General features: G+C 46.6%; 1 protein-coding gene across 3 annotated transcripts in view; it reads right to left on the bottom strand.

Moving 5' to 3' along the window:
- Nucleotides 1-1,329: 1,329 nt before the first annotated feature.
- The window catches only part of CD6 (CD6 molecule), a 47,844-nt gene continuing 30,383 nt past the window's right edge, over nucleotides 1,330-18,790 (bottom strand). The window contains exons 2-13 of one of the 3 annotated variants that reach the window (XM_072638791.1): nucleotides 18,564-18,638; nucleotides 15,657-16,001; nucleotides 14,609-14,917; nucleotides 13,684-13,746; nucleotides 12,067-12,207; nucleotides 11,726-11,827; nucleotides 10,971-11,093; nucleotides 9,378-9,449; nucleotides 8,588-8,779; nucleotides 6,371-6,562; nucleotides 4,292-4,417; nucleotides 1,330-3,145 (exon numbers count right to left, since the gene is read on the bottom strand). In XM_072638791.1, the coding sequence (XP_072494892.1) occupies nucleotides 3,066-3,145; nucleotides 4,292-4,417; nucleotides 6,371-6,562; nucleotides 8,588-8,779; nucleotides 9,378-9,449; nucleotides 10,971-11,093; nucleotides 11,726-11,827; nucleotides 12,067-12,207; nucleotides 13,684-13,746; nucleotides 14,609-14,917; nucleotides 15,657-16,001; nucleotides 18,564-18,638 (1,820 nt within the window). In that variant the 3' untranslated portion in view covers nucleotides 1,330-3,065. The remainder of the gene's footprint in view (nucleotides 3,146-4,291; nucleotides 4,418-6,370; nucleotides 6,563-8,587; nucleotides 8,780-9,377; nucleotides 9,450-10,970; nucleotides 11,094-11,725; nucleotides 11,828-12,066; nucleotides 12,208-13,683; nucleotides 13,747-14,608; nucleotides 14,918-15,656; nucleotides 16,002-18,563; nucleotides 18,639-18,790) is intronic. The other 2 variants (XM_072638792.1, XM_072638793.1) reach the window with 2 other exon arrangements.

Raw genomic sequence — 18,790 nt, 5'->3', positions numbered from 1 at the left:
AGTTGGAGCAGAAGGATTCCTGAGAGACTCCCTGTCCTCCAAAGGGAAAATAGTTCTTTTTAATTAACTTTGCCAGTGAAATTAGAAAGCACAGTGCCTTGTAGACAATTACAAATGATTCTGCTGATGCGGTCATTCTTTCACCATCTCTGAGTTCCACTCTCCTATTCCTCTCCTTTGGACTAGCTGTGTCTGGAGAACCCATCCCCCTTCCATCCCAACCCCACTCCACCCCCAGCAAACTTAGTAATTAGCCTTTCTGAACTAAGCTGGGTAGATCCTGTGATAACAGACATTAGGTTCCTTAGTCCTTTTTGGACTCAAAGCCTTGCCAGTTTGGCAGCACTGGCTGGAGTTAATGTTCTGATGGATTATCCTTTGAAAATTCGAAGTCACCTCCTTGTTATGACAAAGTTCTGGAGAAAGATTTCTAGGGAGGTTTGACACACAAATCATGTGTACTCAGTGTTTACTGAACTGAATTGCAAACTCCCAGCATGAAGAAGAAAACCACCCACTAATGTTACCCCTAAAATTCTGATCTTTCCAAAATCAGTCCTTGGAATAGAGCCCTAGGAATCACGGTCACTTTTCCCCAAATGAGGTCAAAGCTCAGACCTCAAGAGCATCCAAGACAACAGCCATCATTTGCCCTGGCATAGCACTTTGCACATAAACATTTGTTGAATTTAGCTGTTAAAGTCTTCATTTAATTATTGGGCAACATTAGGGGAATATAAGCAGTGTGGAACTTCATTTCTCCGCCTCATGATACATTACTTCCTTTCACAATTTCTGGTTCAATCTGTTCCTTGAATATAAGACTATATTTCTCATCTCTGTGCCTTTGCACTGGCAGTCTCCCCTACCTGGCATTCCCTCTTCTTCATCTCTACTTTGTAGATTCCTTGCCTTATTTCAAGACAGCTCAAATCTTACCTTTTAGAGGAGGCTTTTCCCACCCTGCCCCTTTCAGTTTACCCTTATGTACTGTGTGTGGAGCTTGCCTAGAACCAAGTATTTCCATATTGTCCCCTCAATTAGAATGTAAGCTCCAGGCAAGGACTCTGTATGTAGGAATGGGTGTCTCTTTTGCTTTTCTTTACCCTCCTGCTGATTTGCACACATTAAGCATTTAATAAATGCTTGTTGACTGACTCTCCTCTGCACCTTAAAAGCCCTCGTTTACTTCCAGATTTAGCTCTGAAGATAAGATGACAATTCCTATGGAACGCCTTTCTCTATCCCTGGCAGTTACCATTGTCCTCCCTCTCAAATAAGTGGTTCATATACATATAATATGTATGTATATGTGTGAGTATATGTGTATATATACGTGTGTGTGTGTACATACACACCTTGTGTAACAAAATGTAAATTCTCTGAGAGCACGCACAGGTTCATTTTTATCTGTCCCAGCACTTGGCACTGTGCCTCTCACACAAAGGAGGTGCTTCTTAAGCGATCTTCGATGTCTCTCATGTTTGGGAAACCCACTCATAGTTCCCCTGGCCCCTGTCCAGGGTCTGACCCCATTAGAATTGCAGAGCTTTTTTATCTTAAACCCTCATATTGACTTCACACTCCATTTTTTTTTTTTGCTTGGAAAGCCCATTTATTCTCAGTATAGTAGGAACAAGTGACCCAAAGTCCCTTCTCCTGCTTCTTTGGGACTCATTCCAAGGATTGTGGGAGAAATTGTATACAATGGTCATTTCTCTGTAAATTTCATTCTTTTTTTAACCAAATGGAGAATAAAATTGCCCTCTGTAAATCTCATCTGGAGAGGGATGGGAAGGAATTGTGGATTCCTGCCTCAGCCTTCTTCATCATCATCCACTTGGATCCATCCTCTGGCCCAGGCACATGGTCCCCACCTCTGGGGAACTCACGGCATTCTGGGGTGAAACAGCCTCTCTCTCAAGTACAATACAAGGTCTCCACGGGAAGCCATTGATGCCTCCTTGGATTCCCAGGGATGGTGCCCTGAGGAGATTCCCCATATGTCTGGCTCCTGCTGTGGCCTCTGCTGGGATTAGCAGCTACAATTATTATAGAGAGAGTATGGGAAACCTTGAAAGAGGACAACAGTCAGCATCTTACAGATGATAAATTATAGGATTTAGAGTTCAAAGGGCTATTCAAGATCATCTAATTCAACCCCCCTTTTTGACAGGAAGACTGAGACCCAGAGAGAAGTGACTTGCCCAAGGGCCTATCTATAGGTAGTGAAAGAGCAAGGATCCAGCCCCTGATCCTCTGAATCAAAATGGTGACTTCATCCTATGATACTATGGGAACAATTTGAGGGCAACCAGCCTGAGAATGAGGACCTCCCTAAGCAATGAAGGGGATGTTGGCAGTTCACCACCATGAAGGGAGGAGGTTAGAAAGGCAAGAGGCCTCTGTGAGGATGAACTGAAGGAACTTGGGGTATTTACATTTGACAAAAGGAGGCATAGAGGACATGACAACTCTTCAATGCCATATAGATAGAAGGATTGTTCTACTTGGCTCCAGAGGACAGAATGAGGAGCAATGGTGGTGGTGGTGGGGTCAGAGTGCCAAATGCTTGATGTCTGGAGGAACTTCCCAGAAAGACTGAGCTGTACAAAAGTGGAATGAGCTATCTCAGGAAGCAGCAGGCTCCCCCCTCACCAGAGATTTTTAAGTGGAGGCTGGATGACCATTTGTTGGCAATGCCATAGAAAAGACTTTTGGTCAAGTTGGCCAAAAGACTGCTGATGTTTCTTCCAGATCTGGGATTCTCCTCCCACCATCCACTGAGGTACAAGCTGCCTGAGGTTTGTAAACTCATCAGGGGACAAGGGTCAAGACATATTAGCTGAAGTTAATTGGCTTGAGGTTCAAGAACTGCAGGCTGGAGACTGATTAGTCCAAGGTAGGGAATGGAACTTTTGTTCCAAACTGGTAGATTCCCAGATCTGAATCAGTATGGTTTTGTGGCTCTGGGTGATGCAGGAAGCTTAAAGTCAGGGAGTCAGGAATGGGAGGCAGGTGGTGCAGGAATCAACAGGCATCCTTCTCTCTCTCTGGGTCTTGCTCTATGAAGCTCCGATGTCATCATAGTCTTCACTAGAGGAATCATCTTCATGACTGCCCGTGACGGCTGGGGTAGATGGCTCTGCTCAACCAAACACACTTCAGTCCATGAGACCCTTGCCTCCTCTGGCTCCCAGAGCTCCAATATATTAGATGAGACCCAAATAATATAACCCCTGGGGTCTTTATCCCCAATCCCTAACCACCGTCTGCTCAGTACATCTTTCTTTGGAATGAGATGATTAATATTGTGAATTCCAGAGCTCAGGGAAGAACTTGAGCCCTCCTCTGACTCAGGAGCAAAGTCACTGATAAGGACTTTGGAAAGGCTCCACTTTGTACCCCAAACGCAGAATAGAAGCACAGATTTGGAACTGAGGAAGGACCTTAGAGGCCCATAGAGTCCAACTCTTCCATTTTACAGAGGAGGAAACTAAGCCCCCAAAGGAGAAGTGACATTAAAGACTAATCCAATCCTCTCATTTTACAAATGAGGAAACTGAGGCCCAAGAGAAGTTATGGTACTTGTCAATAGTCACACAGGTAAGTAAGCAGCAGAGATGGAATTTGAATCTAGTTCTCCAACTCCAAATCCAAATTTTCACTGCATTGCCTAGCCCATTAAGCTAGCCCTATCCCTCTAAGATGGAGCCCCAAATCATAGAATCAGAACCAGAGAATCAATTCCAAAGCAAAGGATCTTGTCTCTACATCTCTTAGAGAGAGAAACAAAGGAATCACAAGGACCTGCTAGATAGACTCAGAGCCTGGAGTCCTGGATTTGGAGCCAGGATAGACCTGAATTCAAATCCTGCCCAGACCTTACTATGTTACCTTGGGCAAGTCACTTAACCTTTCTCAGCCTCAGTTTATACATCTGTAAAATGATGATAATAATAGCACCTATGTCTCAGGGTTGTTGAGGATCAAATGAGATAACTTGTGTTTTGCAAAAATGTTATTCTTGTTATTACTAATGACTCCCTGCCTCAAACACACACACATACACACACACTCACACACACATCGCACATGCACTCACACACACACCACATACATACACAGACACAGACACACAGACACAGACACACACACACACACACACACACACACACACACACCCCTCTCTCTGCCTTGGGTTCACCCATCCAAACCAAACATCCCAATCTGCCTGTCTGCTCTCCATTTATCACATGCATACTTCACGTTCCCATCTTCCCTTTGTTACCTGGACACCCAAGGGACACTTTAGGAGGCTCCTGGGATGAGCCAAAATTCTCATAGCACTCCCCAGAGGAGGTGCTGGAGCTGTCCTCAGCCGCTGGTCCTGCTGAAACAATTCTAGAGTGGCTTCCTGCAAGGGAACCAGAAACAAGGGAAGTCCTTTTTCCGACTGGAACTTGGTCACGGGGCATCTGATTCTGCTTGGCTTCAAGGGTCAAAACTAGAATCAGTGGGGAAGAGTGACAGAGGCAGATTCAGGCTCAGTAGAAGAAATCACTTTCTAACGTTATGGCAGAATCCCCAAAGCAGAGTTGGAAGGGATCTCAAAGATCATTTTGTCTAACTTGCACCTTAACAAGGATCTTTGAAAGTGGTGGTTCAGCCTCTGAGTGCAGACCTCCAGAGACAGGGAACTTAGCCCCTCCCAATGCAGCGGCACTGATTCCACTTTGGGACAGTTCTCAGTGTTAGGAAGTCTTTCCTTATATTAAGTGTAAAACTACATCTCTGCAATTTGGAAATGATTGCTCCTAGTTTTTCCTCTGGAACCAAGAAAAGCTAATCTCTCTTTCATGTGATGGGTTTTTAAATACTTAGAGCCATAGAATCATAGTGCCCGCTGGTCCAACCTCCTCATTTTCCAGATGGGCAAACTAAGTCTCAGAGAGGGACATTAACTTACAAAATCATAAATCCATAGCTAGACGGGTCCTTACATGTCATCTAGTCTAACCTCATTTTAAAGATGAGGAAACTGATATTCAGAGGAAGTAAAATGACTTGACCAGGTCTCACAGATCATAAATAGAAGAGTTAGGATTTGAAATTAGATCTTCTAGACTCCAAAGTCAATGCTCTGCTCACTGTACCACACTGTCTGTTGTGAAGACCACTGTCCTGTCCTTCTTCCAAGACATTTCTTCTGCAGACTAATTCTCCCCATCCAGCTCTTTCAACAGTGGCTAGAGTGCTTTATCTGGAGTCTGGAAGACCTGAGTTTGAATCCTGTCTCAGATACTTTCTACCTAGGCAACTCTAGGTTTCCTTATCTATAAAGTAGAGATACTAGAGTAATTTAATTAACTACCTGCCAGGATATCTCATCATCAAATGAGATAATATTTATAAAGCTCTTTGCAAATCTGAAAGTACTATATACACTCCAGGTATTATTGGATGTCATGGTGTAGAGTCTCTTCACCATCCTGGTTTCTCCCCTCATTGCTGCAGGGATGCAAATACGTACTGATCAAGCTAGAGGGAATCTGATAAGTCACCCAGGTATGAGTCTCATATTTCAGAGGAAGAAACTGACATCCCATGTGGGGAAGAGATTTCACCCCGGTCCCCCAGACTGTCAGGGGTTGGAGCAAAATTAGAATCCGGGTCTCCTGACCTTTCCTCCATTTAGGAGCTGGACTCATTGCAGTCACAGGGCCCTTTTAGCTCCCCAGGGCAGTCCAGGTTTGTGCTTCCTCCCAATCATATTGTTTTATGCATACATAGATATACTTTTATTTATTTTTAAATTTAATTTTCTTTTATTTTTAGATCCAAATTTTCTCCCTCCTGTCCTCCCTTACCTATTGAGAAGGCAAGGAAAACAGGCCCATGACAAATATGTATAATCAAGCAAAATAAATTACTGCTTCGGTCATGTCCAAGAAAGAAAGGATGGAAGAAAGAAAGAAAAGAAAGGAGAGAAAAAGAAAGAAAAAAAGAAAGAAAGAGAAGAAAGTCTGATTCAGTCTGTTCACTGAGGCCATCAGCTCTCTATCTGGAGGTGGATAGCATGTTTCATCATGAGATCTTTGGGATTGTAGTCCAATTAGGTTTTTTAAAAATTAAAACGTTACTGATGCCTCTCTTCTGTTTTTTAAAATTAAAATCTCTAATATGAGAACCATGTTTCTTCCTCCTGTTCATCTGTGAGCCTTCCTTTGTAACAACTCCCCCCCCCCCCAAATAGTTCAGCAAAACCAACTGACTGAGTACATCAGGTATGCAACATTCTGTGCCCATAGCCCTCCTCCTTTCTCCCCAGATTTGATGGAATAAGAGTTCCTCCCCTGGATGAGCTTACCAAGAATAGTGGACCGGGACCCAGCCAGCTCCAGATTGGGAGGGGCCTCCAGGATGTTCCTTTCTGAAGAAAAGCCTTGGAAGATGGACGGAGGCAGCTTGGTGGTGGGGCTGTTGCAGTAACCTTCCCCAGAAGAGGTGCTGGATTCACTGTTGTGTCTCGGGCAGTTCTGAGAAGCCAGGAGATGAGCATCTACAATCCAAGGGGGAAGGTTTGTGGAGTCAGACTGAGAGGGGAAGGGGAGCCATTTTCCCGGAAAGATGACCTGAAGCAGGAGGGCAAGTTTAGACCCCAAAAGGACCTTCTTTCTGAGACACCTAGACAAAGACCTTGAAGTTTATCTAGTCTACTCCCCCACCCCCATTTTGCAGATGGGAAATTGAGGACCAGAGAAGTGACTAATAGCTCACACTTCCATATTTTCCTCACCCCAGGAGATAGGCAACAGAGGGGCTATCATTCCTATTTCGCAGGTAAGGAAACTGAGACCCAGAAAGGCAATTTGTTCAAGGTGACACAGGTAGTAAATGCAAGAGGTGGAATTAGAACCTAGGTCCTGCCTCCAAATTCTGTGATCTTTCTGTGTCCCACTAAGTCTTTTCTTTTCAAGGTCAAACATCCTCAGCGCCTGTGCATGGTCATTATATGCTGTGGTTACATTGCTTCACCAACCTGAACACTCTCTCCTGAACACTCTAGCTATGGATTTCCATCCTAAAGACAGGTTAAGACAGGTGTTGGAGCTTAGAGGAGTGACAGCTGCTGAGGAAGAGGGAAATCCTGAAGAAATGCTTTCCTTCTCCAGGTAGGCAAGTGAGCTAACCAGCTAGGAGCTGGGTGAGGGGAGGGGAAGGTGAACCCCAACATCTGCCTCGTAGAAGGAGCTGGGCAGCCCAACGGACTTGCATCTCCCCTGAGCAAGAGGAATGTTATGGCAGTCACAGAAGGGATGATGGGCTTGGGGGAAATACGGTGAACTGGGTCAGTCACTGGTTTGGAATCTGAAGTTCAGGGGCCTAAACTTAGCTTGATCATTTCTTATCTGTGTATGACCTTGATTCAGCCAAACCCTTGACCTTTGGAGAAATTTTTTTCTCATTCATAAAAAAGAGATGGTTGAATCACATGAGCTTTCAAGTCCCTTCCAGCTTGAACACTAAAGGGAACCCAGTGCTCAAGGGAAGGAAAGTCTCGCTGGGGTATGGAAGGGGGCTGCCACAAGAGGGGGCAAACTTATGATAGCTTATATTTAAATGTCACTTTAAGGTTTGCAAAGCCCTTTACAAATCTCATCTCATCTCATCCTCAAACCATGGAAGATAAATGCTTCCCATTTCATAGATGAGGAAACTGAGGTATACAGAAGTTAAGTTAAACTACCAAAAGCAACTAGGTGGTGCAGTGGATAGACAGCTAGACTTTGAGCCTGGAAGACCTGAATTCAAATCCAGCCTCAGACACTTACCACCTGTGTGGATCTGGGCAAGTCACTTAATTTCTATCTGCCTCAGTTTTCACAACTGCAAAATGGAGAAAATAATAGCACTGACCTCTCAGTTAACATATGTAAAGTGTTTTGTGAACCTTGAAACACTAAATAAATGCTAGCTAGCATCATGTGACTTACCCAAGGTCACATAGCCAGGAAGTATCTGAGGCCAGATTTGAACTCAGGCCTTCAAGGCTTGTCAGGGATGTCTCACAGCCCCAGATGTGAGCTGGTTGAGCTAGAAGGGACCTCAGTTGTCTCCTAGAACAACTCTCCATGTTACAAAGGAGGAAACTGGAGTCAAGCATGGGGAAGTGATAACCCAGATCACCCAGGCTAGTAAGCATCAGAAGCAGTATTAGACTCCTGGCTCTGAAGCCCACACTACACTTAAGGTTGGGGGGTGAAGGCTCATTCTAGATGGCTTCATAGGTTCCTTCCAGCTCTAGAATTCTGTGAGTTCATGATTCCTGAGATGGGACAGTTCATGCTTTTTCCAACCAGATTTTCAAAAAGTAAAGCCTTCTTAATGCCTCTTGTGCGTCATTTCAGACACATTCCCTTTCCCACCCTCCAGTGAGTTTTCCTTTCCAACAAGGAAAAACATCTAAGCAATTGATGCACTAACACTATATCCAACATTCTGCACCCATAGAACCCCCCATCTCCCCCAAAAAGCCTTTCACCTAAATTTGATGGAGCAGGGCTCCTCCCTTGGATAAGCTTACCAGGCAGAGTGGCCCGGGAGCCAGCCAGTTCCAGGTTAGGGGGCTCCAGGAGGTGGTTTCTCTCTGAAGAAAAGCCTGGGAAGTTGGATTGAGACAGCCTGCTAGTGGAATTATTACAGTAACCTTCCCCAGAAGATGTACTGGACTCACTGTCATGTCTTGGGTAATTCTGAGGAGCTGCGATAGGGGGATCTGCAATACGAAGTCAATATTCAGGTGGTTAAAATGCAGAACTTTGCTGAGGACAAGAAAAGACAACCTGCAGTCAGTCAGTCAGTCGGTCAGTCAACAAACATTTTATCAAGAAGACTAGGTTAATCTAACAATAAAATAGATAAGTAGATCTTTCTTAGGTGCAAAGTGCTAGAAGGGACCTTGGAGATCAACTAATCTATCTTCCTGTTTAATGTTTGGGGAGACTGAGGCCAAGAGAGGAGACCAATAATAACTCATACCTATACAGTGCTTTAGGGTTTATAGAACACCTTAAAAAGCAAACCTGTGAAGGAACCAATCCACCTGTTTCTGAGGCCCAGAGAGGCAAAGTACTTAGTAAAATGTCATACATGTGTGGGACAGCTGAGATTTGAACCGAGGCCTTTTGGCCCCAAACCCAAGGTTCTTTCCACTACTCTAGTCAACCTCTACTCGCAGAGTTTGTTAAGCACTACAGTGGTTTGGTGAGGGAGGCTGCTGCTGGAGCATCTCAGGGTAAGTTGAGTCTCCAAGGAAGTCTTAGAGTCACCCCCCCCCCAATCCATTCATCCATACTGAATGCTTCCTGTCTCACCCTCCTGCAGTGGGGGCATCCTGAACCTGCTCTGCTGGGCCATGTCCTCAGTCACTCGATGCTTCTGGGAGTCTGAAAGCAGAGTTCATGATGGTGATGACGTGGGACCCTCAAGTAGCCCTGTTCTGGGGAGTGGTGGAGGGCAGAGGGGTCTCAAGGGACTGTGACGGAGGCTAGAAGGGGTGGGGGTGGGGGATGAGCTTCAGAGATGCTGCAGAACACAACTGGAATCTGGAGGAGAGACCTGAGTTGGAATCTTCTCTCCCTCTGAAACCTCTGAGCTTTGTCAGTCACTTCCTCCTGTGAGTCCTAGGTTCCTCAACAAGGGCAGAGGGAACTCCCGATCTGTGCCCTGATCCTCTTTGCCACACTCTCTGCAGGACCTGCCTCACAGGATGACTAAATACAAGCAGGATTATGTCTTATGACTTTGGCAAGCCTTCAAACCCTCTCCATGTCAGAGCTTTAGATTAGGCTTGGTCTATGAAAAGCAGATGTTGGGGGGGATCCCCGCAGTCCTGCATGAAGACCTATCTGGGAGTGGCTTCTCCATGGGCTTCTTGACTTCCAGTGATCCCCAGCTGGAGGGAAGGCAGGATGGAGAGCTGGATCTAGAGTCTGAACCCTGAGTTTGAATCCTGGGTTTGCCACTTACTCCATGAGTGACCTTGGACAAGTTACTTTCCTTTTCTGGGCCTCAGTTTCCTCATCTGTAAAATGAGGGTCTCAATGGCCTCTAAGATTTCAAGTTCTAGATCACCGATCTTATGATGTGCCATTGTATGCCACTCTGGGAAGTTGGTAGAAAGAAAAAATGCCACCCCTGGAGTCAGAGGACCTGGTTTATGATTCCCCTTCTGATACTTAGGACCTAAGGTAAGTCACTTGACCATTCCCAGGACCTGTTTCCTCATCTACTAAAAGAGAGAGTGGACCTGTGACCTCAAAGGCGGCTCCATCTTGTGGGTTAAAAGAATCGGCCCTCTGGCAGCGTGAGTCCAAGTGTGTTTGCTCTCAAAGGCCCCCTTGGGGTTCACTCCTCCATAAGTGATCAAGGACCTTGCCTTAAACCCCAGTGTCCTATTTCTCACCTCACCTCAATCTCAGGGCCCACAAGGGGTGTATGGGTGGAGGGTTTGGGGAGATTAGGTAGAAGGGGCATTGGCTGAGGTAGGTGGGAGCAGTGCGGTGAGCTCCAGAGGAGGTACCCTTCCCCTCACCCACCTTGCCCTTTAAGTCACTGTATAGTGGGCTGAGACTGTTAAAGTGGTGGGGGTGAGAGGGAAAGGAGGGCAGGGACAGAGATGCTGACATCACCAAGAAGGAGCAGGAGGATGCCCCTGACAAAGACCTGTCCAAATCTGTTCCAGGACCTGAAAGCATTTAGCACCTGTGAACCTATCCCCTCTCCTCTTCTGTGAATAAACAATGGAGATGTCTCCCATTTCACGGAAGGAATAAATGAAGCAGAGAGTGTCTAGTTCTCCCTAGAAGGCAGTGCTAAAACTTGCCAGTAGAGCCCAGGAGTCCCATCTGCCAACCTGGTGTCTTTTGTATTCATCTCACATTCCAGTCAGACAGGGAGACACTCACTATAGAAGGTGGAGAGGGGCACTGGAGGCTGGGTGTGGAAATCGTAGCGTTCATAGTCAGAGTCAGAGTCTGAGTCGGAGTCCTTAGAGGGTGGGGCTCCCACCTGCAGGGAGAGCTTGGGTGCTGGGGAGAAAACAACAGAGTCAGGAAAGGAAGAGGGGGAAGGAGATGGGCAAGTGCCTCAGAAAGACTGTTGGATTCAAGGCCATCCAGATGTATTTAATAAATGCCTACTGTGAGCCTGGCACTCTGCTAGGCACTGGGGAGACCAAGATGAAAAATAGAAATGGAAGTACCCCAAGAAGCCTGCATGCCATTCGTTAATGGCATGGACCTGGCACTGAATTTGAGCTCAAAGGACCTCGGTTGGGATTTGAACCCAGTTCTTTTCCATTGTACCATGAAGAAAGCAAAAGCAGAGAAAGCCAGGAAGGGAAGAGGGAGTAGGGAGTGGGAACCAGGAGGGTTGAGAGTTGGTGGGGAGCTGATTGGTTGGTCCATTTTGAATGGTGGTCATATCACAAATGCATTAGTCAATCAGCACAGTAGTTGCTCTGGGAACAAAAGATTGCCCTTGCATGCTATGAGATTAATATTCACTCATTTCCAGCTCCTGGCTTCAGATGGGGCTGCCATTTTGACTTAAGAGCCCAGGGAAACACTGACCCTCAGGGATGAATCCTGCCCTTCCCATCTCTAAGCTCCAGCCCACCATCTACTACAGCCCTCCAACCTCAAAGTGGATGGAATTCTACCTTCTTTTTGGGGGATGGAGACAGATGCCTCATGGTAGCTGTTGTGCTCTCCAAGGGTGGCCGTGGATGTCTGCTGATTGTGATTTTCCATGGTTGGAAGTGCTGAGGGTGGGGCGGTACATAAGTAGTGGAAAGAGTTTGAGATTAGGAGTCTGAAGACCTGGCTTCTGGTTTCAAGCTCCATCCCTCACTAGTCCTGTGACTTTGGGCAAGTCACTTTTGCCTCTCGGAGCCTCAGTTTACCCAATTTGCCCCAGTGCTGTCAGGGGGTAAGCAGGTCAATCTCACACCCATCCCAGGAGAGCATATCCCTAGGCATTGTAAATGTTCAGGACACTTACCATATTTTCCTTTAGCCTTCAGAAAGATGAAAGTCAGAGCAGTGAGTGACCCCAAGAGAAGAATTCCTAGGATGATGCACAAGATGAGGAGGAGCTGCTCTCGAAACTCCTTCTTTTGCATTCCAATTGGTACTAAGGGTGCTGGAAGCAAGAGGACCCATGTGAGTGCAGAGATGAACATGGAAAAGCTCAGGCCTTGGAATGCTGACCCAGGCTGAAATGGGTGGTCAGTCCCCCGTCCAGAATCCTTATTTGCCACCAGGTGCCACCTCCCCCATGAAGGCTTCCTGGAGCCTTCCTGGGTAAGCTTGCTCCCTCCTCAGGCTAGGGGTTCCCAGAGGTCAGGCCTAGGTTTAGCTATGTCTTTCTGTCTTTAGCTCCCAGCACATAGTAAACACTTCATCAGGATTTGTTGAATGCTGTTGAAAACGTGTATTTGATTTCTATTCCATCCTAAACCTCCCATGGAAAGCATTTCCTTGAGTACCTGCCTGTGGCAAAAACAGTGGCCTGGGGAGTCTGGAGACTCGGTCGCTGTAGTAGGAAGTGGGCAAAGGAACTTAGTGGGCATTTTTGCTGATCTGAATCGAAGGATCACTGGTCTTATAGACTGAAGACCTGAATTTGAATTCTGACTCTAAGTTATTGATTTATCAGATGACCCTGGCCTGGGCAAATCCCTGTACTGCTCTCTGCCTTGGTTTCTCCATCTGTAAAATGAGGGTGACATAAGCACATGGTGTCAGAATTGGAGAGGCTACAGGATCATAGATTTAGGGCTAGAAAGGACCTTAGAGATCATTCATTCTAACCCTCACATTCACAAGTGAGGAAACGGGTTCAGATAGGTTAAGTGACTCTTCTAAGGTCACACAGCTAGTAAGTATCTAAGGCAGGATTTCCACTTCCAGCACTCTGTTCACTAGATCACATTGCATCTAATTGAACCCATATCTGAGTAGAAATCTTCTATATAAATTTTTTTAAGGAGCAATCAGGGTTAAACAATTTGCCCAGAGTCACATAGTAAGTATCTGAATCTGAATTTGAACTCAGGTCCTTGAGATTCTAGAGCCAGTGCCACCTAGCTGCCCCTGTATGATATTTTCAATAAGCCTCTGTTTAGAGACCTTGAGGGGTGGAACTGTCCCTACGCCACAGGGTTGTGAGGTAAAAAAAAAATAAGTACTTAGTACAATATAAATTGTGTTTTCATTATATTCGTCTTTAACATCTTCACAAGATTCCCTCTCTTCTCCTGGAGCTCTGTTCTGGGAGAATATTACTGCTTTTGTAGGCAGAATATTCCTCAGCTTATCTAACCCCAATCCTTCTAATTGCAAAAGTCTTTTCTTCTGTCCTGTGATGAGTACAAAATTAAGGGCTCACTCCCTTCCATGTGAGATTCCTTTGTATAACTGAAATGAACCATTTAGATAAGAATTGCTTTGGAAGGCTCTGAGCTGGGAATTGGCAGATGCATCATGGGTCTAGAAACAGCGAGCTACCCTCCACTAGCCATGAAATACCCAGAAGGGTCCTTGAGTGAGGATGCATGCCTCCCCTCGATCCCCAGCCAGCCCTGGGAGAGGGGAACTCCCTTCTTGGAAGACTCACCTATTGTGGGTAACTGAGGTCTTGAGGTATTGGGAGTCAGTGACACGTTGAAATGCTGAGCATCTGGTAGAGAGGACCAAAGAGAGAACATTCATGTCGACAAAAATGGAGCCCTTGAAGGGGGAGGAGACAGACAGGAAAGGGCTGGGAAATATGGCAGAGGCATAGAGTACATTGCAGAGGGAATGAGGACCCATCAGGGCTAGGATGGATATGTGGTCTGAGGAATCAGGACTGTAGGAGCAGGCCCATAGAAAAGCTGTCCCCCTCCTTCCTGCCCATTCCCGCTGCTAAGGGATGCTGAGTGATGATGGCAGACACTGCAGTGATCCGATACCTGCTGTCAATGTCTTTGACACTGGGAGGGGGTAGAATGAAACTGGGGTACAAGGGGATGCTGGGTACTCCAGTGAAAAGAACACTGGGCCACAGACTAGACCTTTCCATCCCCTGAGGACCAGCCAAAATAATAAGTGATTCCTCAGCAGGTGCACCCAGCAGCACTCCAAGGCCTTCTGCTAGGTCACTGAGGGCTCTCTGTCTGCACCAGCAGAGGGAAGACCCTGGCCAAGGAATCTAGGACCTTTCAATGTTGCTGTACTCCCCCCAGTGCTTGAGCCACAGAGATCCCAACTGATGTTCCTGATGCTGGCGCTTTTCTCCTCACCAAGTCATCTTGGATTTATTTTGTATGAACTTCTGTGCACACATGGGATTGTCCCTATGGAACATAAGCTTCTTGAGGGCAGATATTGTTTCCTTTCTCTCTTTGTATCCCCAAGTCCTAGCATAGTGTCTTATACCTAGCAGCCCCTGCTTGTTGAGATGAATTTGAATTCTCCCAATGGAGGAAGATTATAGCATCATAGCACCCCAGGGACCTGAGGATACAGCAGACAGACAGACACACAGTAAAAGGACAGACCTGAGCAAACCACTCCGGCATCCTCCTTGTGACCACAATCATGGTTTCTCTGGGCAGGGCACCCCCACAGGGAGAGCTCGCTCCCAGAGCAGTTCACTTCATCCAAGTGGATGGGTCCTTTGCCCTTCTGGAAGTATGAGCCCTCCAGGGCCAAGATAGCCCAACCACAGTTCAGCTGCTTGCACACAACGTTAGCATCCTCCAGGTCCCAGGAATCATCACATACAGTCCCCCAGGAACCTTTGTCGTGCAGCTCTACCCGACCTGCACAACGATCACCTCCATCCACAAGCTTCACAGCATGGACTTCTGGAAGACGAAGAAGACCGAGGGAAAGAGAGAGAATGGAAAGAAAGGCATAAAGGAAGGGAAGGGAGGGGAAAGAAGAAAGGAAAGGAGGGAGGAAGGGAGGGAGGGAGGGAGGAGAGACGGGAAAGAGGAAAGAAAGGAAAGAAAAGAAGAAGTTAGAAGAGAGATGACCAAGAGTGTGGTCAGCAGGAAGAGGTAGAAATAGAGAGACAGATATAATGGAAGGTGTTTGAGGATCAAGTAAGACATGGGGAATTGGAGCAATTGGGGCAGAGAAGTAAACAGAGAAAGGGAGATGCAGATGTGGAGATGGAAGCAATTGGGAGAGTTGGAAAGAAGAGAAAGAAATAGTAAGATGGAGAGGAAAGAGCTCGTGAGAGAGAACACTTGATTATTTATTTACTAGAGTTAATTCCCATCTGTAAAGAGTTCTGGTAAATGAAGTACATCTCCCACTCTCTCTTCTCCTTTGAATTCTCCTCCCCTTCTCTCCTCTCCTAACCTTCTCACTCCCTCCCTTTCCCTTCCCATCTCTTCCCTTCCCCTTTCCTCCTCCCCTCCCCCTCCCTTCCCTTCCCCTTTCCTCCTCTCCTCCCCTCCCATCCTCTTCCCTTCCTGCCCCTTGTTGAGCCCCTCCTGAGTAAAGCCCTGATTATGGGATGGGAGACCCAGAAGGTCTTCCATCTCTGGGGTGTTATGCTCAGTCAGGAAGGTGGTGCTGTGGGGAGGGTCTTCTCACCTGCACAGTTGACTTTGGCTGACCTCCAGCTGGAGCACACAGAGGACAGTATCTGGCAGCTCTCCCAGTCTTCCTGATCACAGAGCACAGGCAGAGGGGAGTCCCAGGTGTCATTGAGTACCACGCTCCTGTTCCCCACAGGGAAGGGCTGGAGCCCCTTTGGGGCTGGAGTCTCAGCAGACACCATTGGCTCCTTCCCTGTGCAGTTCAGCTCCCTGCAGACAGCGAGGCTGGCCCTGTTGCTCCAGAAGTCCTCACAGACAGGCTGCCAGAACCGTGAAATCTTGACCTGCACTGTCCCACTGCAAAGGTCAGTCCTATTCACCAGACGGACAGGCTTCTTTCCTGGAAGGAGCAGTACAAGAAGCATTTGAACGTAGAGACTCATCTAAGAGCAGACTTCTGAGTGCCCAGTGGGGGTTGGGAAGAGGGTGGAGGCTCAGGAGGGCTTGACATCAGGTCATCTAAACTCTCCTCAACACAATGACCACTCCCAAGACTGAGGGTCAAGCATGCTCTCCACCTCCTGACAGAGAAGTGAAGGACTCAGGGTACAATATGAGTCACAGAATTTTTGGACATGGCCAATAAGGGAGTATCTTTTGCGTATTTGTTACTAAGGTTTTGTTTTTCTCTCTTTTTATCGGTGGAGGAAGGAGAAAAAACAGATTTTTGTTCAATTGAAAAAATAAATTAAAAAATAGGTTATCTGAAAAAGATCTGAGGGTTTAAGTGGATTGCAAGCTGAAAATATGGCAGACAAAAAAAACTAGTGCTGCCTTAGGAGATATGACTATCTCCAGAGAGTGTGATGTAACAGTCCTGCTGGACTCCCCCTGCTCAGAGTAAGTCTGGAAGGGTGGTGTATTTAGTTCTAGACACCACATCTTGGGAAGGACATTGAGAAACAAGGACATTCAGATGGGGTCCCAGATGGGGAGAAACCTTGAGACCAGGCCATTGGAGGATTGACTGAAGGAAATGCAATTCTTTAGCCTGCAGAAAAGAAGATTTAGGGGAACATGGTAGCATTTTTGAAGTTTTTGAAAAGATGGTGTGTAGTAGAGGGATCCGACTTGTCCTGCTTGGCCTCAGATGAAAGAGTATATTATCTGAGTGTTGTCTTCCCTTATCAGATCGAAAACTCCCTGAGGGCAAAAACTGTCTTTCTTTTTTCCTATTTGTCCCCCTAGAGCTTAGGTTGGGGCCTGGCACATAATTAACGTTTGTTTGTGTATGTGTTTGTCCTTCATTGTTGAAGAAGACCAGGCCATCAGAGAAATGATGACATGACTTGCACTTGACTTTGTTTTGAGTGAGGGAGGGCTGTGCAGGTCACCAGCCTCACTTCTCCTCCAGAGTCATCTGCATCCAGAGACCTGATATTCCCCAGGATGACTGGAGACGAGCCAGGATGCACTGAGAGACCTTGGGCCTTTTAGGCCAAGGTCTTTGCAGGCACTCACATAGGGTGAGGCAACGCCCATTCATTGAAAAGGCCTGTTTAAGAAGTAGCCAGGGCATGGCCTCTTTAATGAGGTCAAGAAAAAAGAAAGACGTCAGGCTGTAGTCTGAAACTGGGACACCACTGGGGCCCTGCCTGAGGGCTCCTCTGGGCCCTCCTAGCTTGAGAGTGATTATCAGTAGTAACTGTGGCTGTTTCCCACCCAGCCTGATGTCTGAATGCTTGAATTAATGTTTATTGACTATTGGAGAATGGGTAAAGGTCACAAAGGGACAGATCTTGGCTCTGCATAAGAAAACCTTTCCCAAGAATGAGAACAGTCCAAAAGCGGAACATGTTGTCCACACCCCAGTAGGTGGTGGGTTCTCCATCAATGAAATCATTGATCAAAGAAATCAATTTTCTGAGCAGAGACTGGAAAACCATGTATCAGGGATGCCAAAGAGGGGACCTCTGCTCAGGTGCAAGTTAACAAGCTGGCCTCGGAGGTTCCTTCCAATTGGGAGATTCTGGGGTTCTTGAATCCGTTATGTGGGCAAGTCACTTTTCTTAAATCAGTGACTCAGGTTCCCCATCTGTAAAATAGAAGGGTTGGTCACATTCCCATTATAATGGTCTCTAGTTTTGACATTTTGTGATTCCATAGAAAATCTGTTAAAAAAAACAAACACTGATATATAGAGGGGGTGAAGTGGGGGACATTGAACTAGAGAGGCCTGTTGGGGGAGGAATGGAAAGGAGTGGTAGGGATGAAGGACGTGAAAGGATGAGACTGATGTCTTCCTCTCCAAAGATACCCTCACAGAGTAGCACTTGGGATGCCCCCTAGACCATTATGTATAAGCCTCTTCCCAGATGAACTGATTAAGGATCTCCCCTTGGCCCTCAAGCCACCTCCGAAAGGTGAAAAGATATATAATCTCCCACCCACATCATTTCCTGCCTCCTGACCTAAAATGTCACCGAGATGGGACTCTTCTGCCCTCTAGCAACTACCAAACCAGCCATAAATGGCCACATCTCCAATGGGGAGCCCTGGGGAGGGGCAGGATACAAGCTTGTCTGAGGCCTGGGTCTACTCTCTTTTACATCTTCATTTTCTGGCTAGTAGGTAGCTTTCTACACACTCTGTTCCCTGTCTACCCTGAAGCTCTGGTGAAGCAGGCAAAGCTGGTCTTCAGCACTCCAACTTCCCTTTCAGTCCCTCCTGATGTCCTACTCTCAGATAGAGAGCACTTTGATAGAAGCCTCAGACTTCAAGTATTCATTAAATCTCTAATGGTGGCTCTTCAGACACTGGAACAGATTGATGGAGGAAACCATCTGAGAGCAGGGAGCCTTCTTGGTGCTCCTCAAGTCATCCCATAAGCACCCACCTACTTCACCTACGTGTGAGGATAGCCTCACAGCCCTCCTCCCACGCCATTGACCAGGGCTCTCACCGATAGCTGGCGTCGAGTTTCCCATGCTGTAGACATCGTCCAGTTTTTCAGACAAAGTAGGAAGGGTGATCTGGCCTGGAAACAAACACAGAAGCCAAGAAAGCGAAGTGAATAATAAATTATGACATGTGAATGTAATCGGATGCTATTGTGCCCCAAGAAATGACAAAGTGGAGAGTTTCAGAGGAAACTGGAGAGAGCTCTCTGAATGGATGCAGATGAAAAAC

The sequence above is a fragment of the Notamacropus eugenii genome, chromosome 2 (assembly GCF_028372415.1).
Source record: "Notamacropus eugenii isolate mMacEug1 chromosome 2, mMacEug1.pri_v2, whole genome shotgun sequence".
Lineage (NCBI taxonomy): Eukaryota > Metazoa > Chordata > Mammalia > Diprotodontia > Macropodidae > Notamacropus > Notamacropus eugenii.
The sequence above is the reverse complement of the archived record's forward strand: the minus strand, read 5'-3'. Positions and strand labels throughout refer to the sequence as shown.